The sequence below is a fragment of the Nematostella vectensis genome, chromosome 11, assembly GCF_932526225.1.
Source record: "Nematostella vectensis chromosome 11, jaNemVect1.1, whole genome shotgun sequence".
NCBI lineage: Eukaryota > Metazoa > Cnidaria > Anthozoa > Actiniaria > Edwardsiidae > Nematostella > Nematostella vectensis.
The window spans coordinates 2,090,397-2,102,820 of NC_064044.1; the positions used below are offsets into that span (position 1 = coordinate 2,090,397).

Here is a 12,424-nt window from a genome sequence, read left to right on the forward strand (position 1 = left end):
ATAAAAAGCACAATGGTGTAATACCCTAAGCATAAGGAGCACAATGGCGTAATACCCTAACCATAAGGAGCACAATGGCGTAATACCCTAAGCATAAGAAGCACAATGGCGTAGTACCCTAAGCATAAGGAGCACAATGGCGTAATACCCTAAGCATAAGCAGGACAATGGCGTAAAACCCTAAGCATAAGGAGCACAATGGCGTAATACCCTAAGCATAAGCAGGACAATGGCGTAAAACCCTAAGCATAAGAAGCACAATGGCGTAGTACCCTAAGCATAAGGAGCACAATGGCGTAATACCCTAAACATAAGGAGCACAATGGCGTAGCACCCTAAGCATAAGAAGCACAATGGCGTAATACCCTAAGCATAAGAAGCACAATGGCGTAGTACCCTAAGCATAAGGAGCACAATGGCGTAATACCCTAAGCATAAGAAGCACAATGGCGTAATACCCTAAGCATAAGCAGGACAATGGCGTAATACCCTAAGCATAAGCAGGACAATGGTGTAATACCCTAAGCATAAGAAGCACAATGGTGTAATACCCTAAGCATAAGGAGCACAATGGCGTAATACCCTAAGCATAAGCAGGACAATGGCGTAAAACCCTAAAAATAGGACGCACAAATGGCATATACCCTAAGCATAACAAGCACAATGGCAATCGGCATGTTTTGTTTTATTCGTCCAGGTTTTAGATGACGCGTCGATAATAAAGAGATACAAGCGTCAGATCAAAGAACTTGAGGAGCAGCTGAATTCAGTGAGTGTGAATTATACAAGTTGGTCAATGGGATTAATCTGTATTGCATTACCTTTGTCTGTCCATTAAAGAATACCAAGATCTGTAATGCATTACCTTTGTCTATCCATGAGTGTAAATTATCCAAAACATTTGGTTAATGGGATTAATCTGTGATGCAACCTTTGTCTATCCATTAGAATACCAAGATCGAGGAGCTAAAAAATGAGAACGAAATGGTAAGCGATGAAGTGTCTACTGCTTAGTATCTTCATAATCTAACGTTTTCCATAGTCTTCATAGTTGTATATAAAGCGTCCTTTCTTCCGTTTGCATGCCGTTCATGATGTACCAGAATAAATGGGGTAAAAAATCCCTATCCCAAATAAGGTTGAATGAGTCCTATATTTCTTTATATTGGATGTGTAAATCTGTGACATTTACTTATATCTGGGAATTTAAAAGAAAGGCAAGTTCAAAGAAGGCACATAAGGTTGATCACACACAGTAGGGTGCGAGATGAATGGGTCAAATGTGAAGCGTCTACAAAGACATTTTCGCAAAATACATACGCAATACATAAAAATATATACGCAATACATAATTACAAGACAATACGACAGTACGTATTCCGTTAATTTTGTTTCTTTCAGATGGCACAAGCTCTAGAAGAGCAAACAAGGATGCGGGTAAAATCGACATCTTACCTTCGCCCAATCACGCCTCAAACCTTACCTTACCTATCAACACGTTTCCTTGCAAAGCCCTATTTTACCTTACCTTAACCCTTACCAAACGTTACCTTACCTATCAACACGTTTCCTTGCAAAGCCCTATCTTACCCTTACTAAACCTTACCTTACCTATCAACACGTTTCCTTGCAAAGCTCTATCTTACCTTACCTTAACCCTTACTAAACCTTACCTTACCTATCAACACGTTTCCTTGCAAAGCCCTATCTTACCTTACCTTAACCCTTACCAAACGTTACCTTACCTATCAACACGTTTCCTTGCAAAGCCCTATCTTACCTTACCTTAACCCTTACCAAACCTTACCTTACCTATCAACACGTTTCCTTGCAAAGCCCTATCTTACCTTACCTTAACCCTTACCAAACGTTACATTCTTTACCAAACCCTATTGTATCTAACATAGGTGATGTGCCCTTACCAAACCTTATCTTACCTATCATTACCTATCCTTATCAAACATTATCTTACCTTACATTAACTTGCCCATACCAAACCTTTTGGTACTAAAAATTGCCTTACCCATATTAAACCTTATCATGCCTAACATAACATCAATCTTTAGCGCAATCAAGAAGAAAAGCTTCAAAAGCTCACAACCTTTTTCTGCACTTCTGGAGGTCTACCAAAAAGGAACTTTGCAAAGAGGGCCAAGGTATGCCTTTATTGGCGGAAGGGCAACCACCCTATTTATTTCCTCATTTCGCAGACTTTGGTCTCAATAGGCTGGGTCTATAAGAGGGGAGTCATTGTGCATTAGACACAAAACCTTGCTTGGATTAGTCCGTCCAACAAATGACCCCTTTTTAATTTAAACCCGAATTAAAAATGGCCGGTTGTAACCGATCTCCAAGCGGGAGGATCAATCGTTTATTATTATTTTTTTACCAATTTCCTGATACTTAAACTGTTCACTTTGTTTCATTATTGTTTTCATTTCACCTTGTTTCGCTTTTTCGCTGGGTATTTTATTTCAGAGGCGCGAAACATGGTGCCCCGGTGCTGGGCTTCTGCCTTTGCCCCTCCTTGCTCGGACACCTGGAACAAAACCCTGTGACCTTTCAGTTCCCAATATATTAGAGGAGCAAGAAAGGCTTGTCAGCGAGGAGGTCCCGCCACCTGCCGCAGGAACTGCGCATGACATATCACTAAGGTAACATCAATATTTAAAACAAAGAAGGGGTAGTGATCGTGTCTGAATATTGCGACACAAATCTTTGATAATAGGATATCTATTGTTAATTTCTCACAAATGTCAAAGGAAGACATTGTACGGAGGGGGTCGGGGATCAGGGAAGATCATTGTACTTAGGGGGGGGGGGGGTGGTCAAGGGAAGACACTGTGTTAGGGGATGATCTGGTTAAAAATTGTACTGAGGGGGGGGGGGTTCAGGGTAAGACATTGTACTGAGGGGGGGGGGGGGTTCAGGGTAAGACATTGTACTGAAGGGGGAGGGTTCGGGGTTTCCAATGACTTCTGAAAACTTAGCAGATTGCAATTTGATCGACTTGAGCCTTTTTGTGTCTCTTGCTCATTCATTTGATAGCGGTAGCTTACGGAAAATGGAACGCTTGTCTTATGTACCTTATGGCTCTGCCACTTGGACACATTTCCCATGGTCTAACCCATTCTTGTTGGCAGTTCTAGCTACAACGCCAAAGAGGTTCAGTGTGACCTTCAATCAGAGGTGAGATAACGCTCATGAATAAAAAATCTAAGCTCGTGAGCTGGCACTTATCCAGTTACTTATAGTAACTTACCAGTATTCAGAGTGGGCGTTTGATTTTATCTGAATTTGTTGTTGCGCAACCGCAAAGAATCTAAATCCATTTCTCGTCTGGAGTAGTGCGTAGTCAATCATAAAACCTTGACCAATCAATTTCCTTTCTGTGTCCAGTCAAATGGTTTATGACGCGCAGAAAAACAGGGTCAGTACGCAGCTCTTACAAGCTGCAATTTGATTAGGCAAATGAACAATATCCGCACCTCCACACAAAGAACGAGAAGAATAGAGACAAAATACTTCTTTGTAGAACGAAGATAATAGGAGACAAAGCAGCTGCGTACTTACTCGAAAAACCATCGATTTGTTTAGACGGTTGATTGACTATGCGCTATTTTCTAACGAGACTTTGGATTTGCTGAGGTCGCGCAACAACGAATTTGGTTGTAATCTAGCATCGAGCGGAAGTTCGCAGATTACTCGGGAAATCGTAGTAAGGCGACTTATCCGTCAACCTATTTCCCAATAGTGCCCTTAAAGTGAGCATTTGAGTGCACTTGAAACAGAATTTATCTTTTTTTTTTGTTACTATTGTTTTGCTAGTGATAGTGATGTATATTTATCTAGATTATTTTTCAGGAGGTCCAACAACTTAGGAAGACTCTTCAGGCAAAAATTGATGACTTAGAGCACATGACTTTTCTTTACTACGAACGTGAAGTTAATGTAGAAGATGCACATAACCGCTTACGCGAAAACACTGAGATACAACAACAGCTTCGTGACAAGAACCAAGAACACAAGCAGCGCATAGAGGAGCTCACATTCGAACTTGACCTTGCAAGCGCAGAGATCGACCGATTACAGGATAACGCAGTAAGTAGGAAACTGTCATTCCACACCTTGCCTAATCTTTTCTCGCCTCTTCTTTCCTTAGCTTTCCTGCCTTACCTCAGCTCTCCTCACCCCACCCCACCTTGCCTCGCCTCGCCTCACCTCATCTCACCTCTCCTTACCTCACATCTCCTTACCTCACCTCTCCTTACCTCACCTCACCTTACCTCACCTCTCCTTACCTCACCTTACCTCATCTCATCTCACCTTACTTCACCCCACCTCACCTCTCCTTACCTCACCCCACCTCACCTGATTTGACTTGTCTTGACTTGATTTGATTTGCTTTCTCTTAACTTTTCTTTACTTTCCTCATCTTCCCGTTTCTTCACTTTCCTTCACACCTCATGCCTTTACCTAACGTTAACTCTGCTTGCATAACCTACCTTTGTTTATCTCATCCTAATATTTTTCCCCTAAATTCTCAGCCAAGTAGCGACGACGCCTTAGATATACAAAATATAAAAGAAGAAAATGAAAAACTGAATGATACCATCCGTAAATTACAAGGTAAGGTGGTCTTCCAAGTGGGACTTCTTTTCATCCCCCGCTCAATGCCGAGTCAGACAGCCATCCATTTCCATCAACTAATTAAAACGAGTTACCAAGATATTAAAATCTAATATCGTCAATAACGTATCAGACTTTATTCGTAGATTGTTATTATGAATTATTTTTCCTTGCGAATAAACCGCTGTATTTTTCAATGATAAACAATAACAAAGGAGTGGTTGATCGACATTCTTTAATACTTTCCAAAACGCAAGTAAATAACTTTATTTCAACAGACGAGCTGAATACTTCAAGATCGAGCTTAGAGCAAAACAAGGTACAGTATAGATTTTTTATTATGTATTTTTTAATATATATAGGAATGCTCACGAACCATACATCGTTTTGATAAATGCAACCGATAACTTTAGCGTGGAAACTGTAACAGAATTATTTTACTCTTTTCTCGGTCGTTTGATCTCATCCGCCATAGCGGTGATAATGCTGTTTGACATTATCATTTGTCAGTGGTGGCATTAGAAATATATAATGATGGTTAGATAACTGTGACAATGACGATGATGATGATGATGATGATGACGATGACGCCGACTATGATGATGTTGGTTATGATCAGTTATGATAATGTATTCCGAGTGGTGATTGTGGTTAAATGATGATTGAGGGTCATTGACCTGTTCAATTTTTTGTCATGTATTGTGGTGGTAGTGGTGATGATGGTTATGTTATGATGATTATGATGATGTATGTATTTTATGTAGCCCTAAAAATGTTCAGGGCTCAATGTCCATTTTCTGTCCCCTTTAGTTTCCTTAGCTTACAACGGGCCTCGCCATGAATTTTGATTCCAAGGGAAAAGCAGTTGATACTAAAGCTGATAACGCATACGGAAATGTCTTATATTTATGTCTGTCTATACAATCAATAGAAAACATGTGAGGCGAAAATGGAAGAAGTGACTAACAACTTACGTCAAAGTACAGAGGAACAGCACCAACTTAGCCACAAAGTACAAAGACAGCAGCAACGCATAGAGGAGCTAACATGTGAACTGGACCTAGCCAGAGGGGAACTTGAAAAGAACTCTATGGAAGAGGTGACAGATAGATTACCTCAGAGCACCGAGATACATCAACTCCTCGATAAGAACCAAGAACAACAGCAGCGCATGGAGGAGCTCGCATGCGAACTGGAGCTTGCAAAAGGAGTGCTCGAGAAAAACCAAGAACAACAGCAGCTCATAGAGGAGCTGACATGCGAACTGGAGCTAGCAAAAGGAGAACTCGAGAAAAAACAAGAACAACAGCAGTGCATAGAGGAGCTGACATGCGAACTGGAGCTTACAAAAGGAGAACTCGAGAAGAACCAAGAACAACAGCAGCGCATAAAGGAGTTGACATGCGAACTTGAGCTTGCAAAAGTAGAACTCGAGAGGAACAAAGAACAGCAACAGCGCATAGAGGAGTTGACATGCGAACTGGAGCTTGCAAAAGGAGAACTCGAGAAGAACCAAGAACAACAGCAGCGCATAAAGGAGTTGACATGCGAACTGGAGCTTGCAAAAGTAGAACTCGAGAGGAACCAAGAACAGCAGCAGCGCATAAAGGAGTTGACATGCGAACTGGAGCTTGCAAAAGTAGAACTCGAGAGGAACAAAGAACAGCAACAGCGCATAGAGGAGTTGACCTGCGAACTGGAGCTTGCAAAAGGAGAACTCGAGAAGAACCAAGAACAACAGCAGCGCATAAAGGAGTTGACATGCGAACTGGAGCTTGCAAAAGTAGAACTCGAGAGGAACAAAGAACAGCAACAGCGCATAGAGGAGTTGACATGCGAACTGGAGCTTGCAAAAGGAGAACTCGAGAAGCAAGGGGCTGACGTGAGTGTGATCAAACTCATCAAGTTAATTATTAGATTTACTGTTTACAAAAAAAAAAAAAAAAAACACTTCAACTTATGTTACTTAAAAAAAGAATTAGTTTACCTAATAACGTAATAATGTTTAATGATCTTACCAGACACCCGAACTAGAAGTGGAAAAGGGGATAAATAGAATACGTGAGAGCACCGAGATACATCAACAACTCCGTGAGAAGAACCAAGAACAACAGCAGCGCATAGAGGAGCTGACATGCGAACTGGAGCTTGCCTACCAAGAGATAAAGAACACAGAGGAGCGAGTAAGTAAAGCTTGGAGGAAAAGGAGGAGGGATGTTTCCCGTTCAAGACAATGTCTAAGATACAAACATGCTTTGGATATTCTTTTATACCCTTCCTTAATTGCAATGACGCATGACAGACTTATAAAATGTATTTTTAAAACTTTTTAGAAAAATTATGAAAACAGTGAACATGTCCTCGTTGTGAAGGCAGACCTCGAAAGAGCAAGGGATAACTATGTGAAACTGGCGAATGACCGTGAGGAAGAAAACAATCGATTAAACGAAACCATCCGTGCTTTACAAGGTGAAGTGAACGATTGCTTTAGATAGGATATGACTCTAGTCATTCAAGAAACTTTGTCAGCCTTGTTGGCACCAAAAATTAGCAGTAAACATTTATAAGGTTCGTTTTCCAGTATGTTGATGTTAAAAAACGTTTAAAAGTATTTTGTTGAGTTTGCAACGAATGTTCTCAGGCAAGCAGTTTCTTATTCCACATTTGTTATTAAAGCGTTAAGACAAATGCTTTCCTTTTTCCTGACTCAAGCTGAAAGCCCTAATTGCACTACGAAAATTGGGTGGATCGCGTCCTTTTGAATAGGTAGTCAATACAAGCGTTTTTACAAAATTTGAGGAGTCAAGTCTGACTTTAAGAAAGGTTTACCTTAAATAACTCAACTGTCAGCAAATGGATGTTTTATGAATATAAAAATAGTGTGCATCTGTGCTTTACACGGTGAGGAGAATGAGAAACGGCAGTCTCTATTTGAGAGCATCCCTGTGTCACTTATCGCTACCCATCCACCCTTTTATTCCAAATAACCAAAGAAATAATTTTTTTCTCAATGCAGATGAGCTTAAGTCATCAATAGCAAGCCTTGAGGAGGCAAAGGTATGGGTGGTCGTTTGTCCTTTTCTCCCTCCATTTGGATGATGGATAAAGATGATTACTGCTATAATTATGGTGATGGTGATGGTTGTTCGGATGCTGATGATTATCATGTTAATGACGAGGATCGTTATGTTAACGAATATGTTGATAATGATGGTGATGTTCATAGTGATACCGCTAGTTCTGATTATGTTGATGATAATAATGCCTGTGTTCGTATTAATGATGTGGGCGGTGGTGGTGGTGATGATTAATGACGATGGTTGTGATGTATATGGTGGTGATGATGATGATGATGATGATAGTGTAAATGGTGGTGGTGGTGATAATGATGTTAATCAGTGCTTTTTGTGAGAATATGATTTATAACAAGCTTTTGTTAAGATGTGATTTCGTTTATATAAAACCATGCAGAAGGCCTATTTAACCGATATCGAAGACACCAGAAACCTTTTCACAGAAAAGATGCAAGCGCAAGAAGAGCTTGTGGTGAAACTTTCACGGGAACTGGAGAAGGCGTACCTAGAGATCCGAGAAGTAAGTGACAAGTCGTGCCTTGCTTATCTGTTTAGGCAATACAGATTACCCACTTATAAGAACCTGCAAGTTTGGATCCTGTAAGCCTAAAAAAATACCAATTTAGGACCCCATTTACATAAAAACCTATGAAGCCTAATAAAAAATAGGTCCTTATAGAAAAGTTCTTTGAGAGATTAGCCTAAAAATATTATTTTAATAAGCATGACTCAAAAGTAGGGAACCTAACATGTATACACTTCTTTGGTATAGATAATGCTAGAAAAACTTGTAAATTTTAATTTACGTAAGGGATAAGCAATGTCTTTAGTGATAAAGAGCATATTAAAGAACCTGTGTAGCCTTGAATCCTACTAAAGACCATTTACATAAGAGCCCGTTTACGCTGAATGTTTAAAAAAAGGGTTTCTATAAGCGGGTAAGTTTTCAACGTGCCATAAATAAGTTGGCCTGAGGTACTCTTGTTTGAAAAGAGTTTAAAAGTATGTTCAACTTGTTACGCATGTTTTCTTTGCCATATTCACACTAAAGGAAAGGAATTAGTTGGTTCGCGCTCGTTGATCCATTAATTTTCTTTGATTGAAACAATGTAGGGGACGAGTAGTATTGATGAAGAGGAGGTGAGAAGAAGCTTAGATGAAAGCACCGAAATACATCAACATCTCCGTGAGAAGAACCAAGAACAACAGCAGCGCATAGAAGAGCTCACATGCGAACTGGAGCTTGCAAAAGGAGAACTCGAGAAGAACCAAGAACAACAGCAGCGCATAGAGGAGTTGACATGCAAATTGGAGCTTGCAAAAGGAGAACTCGAGAGGAACCAAGAACAGCAGCAGCGCATAGGAGAGCTCACATGCGAACTGGAGCTTGCAAAAGTAAAACTAGAGAGGAACCAAGAACAACAGCAGCGCATAGGAGAGCTCACATGCGAACTGGAGCTTGCAAAAGGAGAACTCGAGAAGAACCAAGAACAACAGCAGCGCATAAAGGAGTTGACATGCGAACTGGAGCTTACAAAAGGAGAACTCGAGAAGAACCAAGAACAACAGCAGCGCATAGGAGAGCTCACATGCGAACTTGAGCTTGCAAAAGGAGAACTCGAGAAGAACCAAGAACAACAGCAGCGCATAAAGGAGCTCACATGCGAACTGGAGCTATCAAAAGGCGAACTCGAGAAGCAAGGGACTGATGTGAGTCGGTGCAAGCTCAATTATTGTTTACAACAACAACGACAACAACAACAAAATCTGATCAAACTTCTGTTACATAGTTAAACAAAGAAATAGTTGTCCTAATAGGGTAATAATGTTTTTATGATCTTATTACCAGACACTCGAACTAGAAGTGGAAGAGGCGATGAATAGAATTCGTGAGAGCACCGAGATACATCAACAACTCCGTGAGAAGAACCAAGAACAACAGCAGCGCATAGAGGAGCTCACATGCGAACTGGAGCTTGCCTACCAAGAGATAAAGAACACAGAAGAGCGAGTAAGTGAAGGGAAAATAGGGATGTTTCCTATTCAAAACAATATATATTATTAGGATACATTGTTTGTTTATGAAAATGGACAGACTTTGATCAAGAAAATTAATTTTTCAGAAAAATGTTGAAATCAGTGAAGAACTCAATACTCTGAAGGCAGACCTCGATAGAGCAAAATATGACAATTTAAAACTCGCTAATGACCGTAAGGAAGAAAACGATCGACAAAATGAAACCATTCGTACATTACAAGGTGAGTACGTGTACTCTAGAAATGACAGTCTCTACTTTAAGAGTGTCCATGTATCAATTTAATTTTTACCTATGAATCCACGCCTTGACTTCAATTGACCACGGAAAATACTGTTTCCCAATGTAGAAAAGCTGAAGTCGATAACTTCAAGCCTTGAGGAGACAAAGGTATGGATTGGCTGGGTGTGGGTGATTATGATTAACTGTAAATAAACTTTTTACATTTCCCCTCCTGCTTGTTAAGAAGATTATGATTGTATCTGAGGATGATGGCGATTTTGATTATGATGGTGGATATTTTGATGGTGGTGGTGTTGATGATAATGATTGTGATGATGGTGAATATTTTGGTGGTGGTGTTTATGATGATGATTGTGATGACGAAGATGATGATGGTGATTATATTGATGGTGGTGGTGTTTATGATAATGATTGTGGTGATGATGATGATGATAATGATGATCATGATGATGATCATGATGATGATCATGATGATGGTAGGGAATATTATAATGTTGATAATGATTATTTAATCATTGATTGTATTGATTTCATGCAGAAAACATGTGATATCTACGAAGAAGAGGCGAAAAAAAGAGTACATGAAAGCACCGAGAAACATCAACAACTCCGCGAGAAGAACCAAGAACAACAGCAGCGCATAGAGGGGTTGACCTGCGAACTGGAGCTAGCAAAAGGAGAACTCGACAAGAACCAAGAACAACAGCAGCGCATAGAGGAGCTGACATGCGAACTGGAGCTTGCAAAAGGAGAACTCGAGAAGAACCAAGAACAACAGCAGCGCATAAAGGAGTTGACATGCGAACTGGAGCTTGCAAAAGGAGAACTCGAGAAGTACCAAGAACAACAGCAGCGCATAAAGGAGTTGACATGCGAACTGGAGCTTGCAAAAGTAGAACTCGGGAGGAACAAAGAACAGCAACAGCGCATAGAGGAGTTGACATGCGAACTGGAGCTTGCAAAAGGAGAACTCGAGAAGAACCAAGAACAACAGCAGCGCATAAAGGAGTTGACATGCGAACTGGAGCTTGCAAAAGTAGAACTCGGGAGGAACAAAGAACAGCAACAGCGCATAGAGGAGTTGACATGCGAACTGGAGCTTGCAAAAGGAGAACTCGAGAAGAACCAAGAACAACAGCAGCGCATAGAAGAGCTCACATGCGAACTGGAGCTAGCAAAAGGAGAACTCGAGAAGCAAGGGGCTGACGTGAGTGTGATCAAACTCATCAAGTTAATTATTAGATTTACTGTTTACAAAAAAAAACACTTCAACTTATGTTACTTAAAGAAAGAATTAGTTTACCTAATAACGTAATAATGTTTAATGATCTTACCAGACACCCGAACTAGAAGTGGAAGAGGCGAGGAATAGAATTCGTGAGAGCACCGAGATACATCAGCAACTCCGTGAGAAGAACCAAGAACAACAGCAGCGCATAGAGGAGCTGACATGCGAACTGGAGCTTGCCTACCAAGAGATAAAGAACACAGAGGAGCGAGTAAGTAAAGCTTGGAGGAACAGAAGTAGGGATATTGTTTCACTTTCAAGACAATCTCTACATAATATCAATTGCTATGGCGATATACTTATTCACTATGTATCCTTCAAAAATTGCTATGACCATCATCAAACTAACAAAAAGTATTTAATGGGTTTTTTTTTAGAAAAGTGTTGAAAACAGCGAAGAACTCATCGCCCTGAAGGCAGATCTCGAAAGAGCAAAATATGACAATTTAAAACTCGCTAATTACCGTAAAGAAGAAAATGATCGACTGAATGAAACCATCCGTACATTACAAGGTGAGGAGCTGTGTACTCTACAAATGGCAGCCCCCATTTCAGAACATGTAATAGTAATAGCTCCCGACCCTTTAGTGTCAAATAGCTAGTGAATACTTGAGAAGTGACTGTCCTTATTCAATAGCATTCAGGGTAACATTACTGCTTCAACATCCCACCACCCCAATCCTATGTCTAATTTGATAATAAAATAACGATGTAGAGCACTTTTTTTCTGTAGACGAGGTGAAGTCATTAACGACCAGGCTTGATGAGACGAAGGTATTAATTTATTGTCTGTGTTTTTGTAGCTTTGTCGTCTTTGATATGATGATGTTCTTATTATGATGTTTTGATGATGATAGAGATTGTGGTGGGTGATAGTGAGTCAATTATGATGATTACGATAGTGATGATGATGGTTGTTGCAATGTTGATAATAATCATGATGGTGTTGTGATTTGGATGATTATGATGATGGCGACGAATTATGATACCAAGTTTTTGTTGTTGTTGTTCAGCAAAAAAGTGAAGAACTTGCTGCATGTAAATCTGAACTGAAGAAAGCGAAGGAGGAGATCGAGAAGGCCTGGACATTATACGACAAAGAGAAAGATCGCCTGGAGAAAATCAACTGGCAAATGACAGGTATTGATATGTAA

General features: G+C 40.2%; 1 protein-coding gene across 9 annotated transcripts in view; it reads left to right on the forward strand.

Moving 5' to 3' along the window:
• The window catches only part of LOC5502284 (kinesin-like protein KIN-7I), a 30,414-nt gene that overhangs the window by 10,945 nt on the left and 7,045 nt on the right, over positions 1-12,424 (forward strand). For 6 of the 9 annotated variants that reach the window (XM_048734205.1, XM_048734204.1, XM_048734203.1 and 3 more), the window contains exons 14-36: positions 698-769; positions 949-987; positions 1,402-1,437; positions 2,067-2,156; positions 2,479-2,654; positions 3,144-3,189; positions 3,853-4,101; positions 4,548-4,629; positions 4,908-4,948; positions 5,561-6,511; positions 6,651-6,812; positions 6,963-7,098; positions 7,646-7,686; positions 8,101-8,223; positions 8,817-9,413; positions 9,553-9,714; positions 9,827-9,962; positions 10,089-10,129; positions 10,521-11,189; positions 11,320-11,481; positions 11,648-11,783; positions 12,004-12,044; positions 12,284-12,410. In XM_048734205.1, coding sequence (XP_048590162.1) covers positions 698-769; positions 949-987; positions 1,402-1,437; positions 2,067-2,156; positions 2,479-2,654; positions 3,144-3,189; positions 3,853-4,101; positions 4,548-4,629; positions 4,908-4,948; positions 5,561-6,511; positions 6,651-6,812; positions 6,963-7,098; positions 7,646-7,686; positions 8,101-8,223; positions 8,817-9,413; positions 9,553-9,714; positions 9,827-9,962; positions 10,089-10,129; positions 10,521-11,189; positions 11,320-11,481; positions 11,648-11,783; positions 12,004-12,044; positions 12,284-12,410 — 4,315 coding nt within the window. The remainder of the gene's footprint in view (positions 1-697; positions 770-948; positions 988-1,401; positions 1,438-2,066; positions 2,157-2,478; positions 2,655-3,143; positions 3,190-3,852; positions 4,102-4,547; positions 4,630-4,907; positions 4,949-5,560; positions 6,512-6,650; positions 6,813-6,962; positions 7,099-7,645; positions 7,687-8,100; positions 8,224-8,816; positions 9,414-9,552; positions 9,715-9,826; positions 9,963-10,088; positions 10,130-10,520; positions 11,190-11,319; positions 11,482-11,647; positions 11,784-12,003; positions 12,045-12,283; positions 12,411-12,424) is intronic. The other 3 variants (XM_048734200.1, XM_048734201.1, XM_048734199.1) reach the window with 3 other exon arrangements.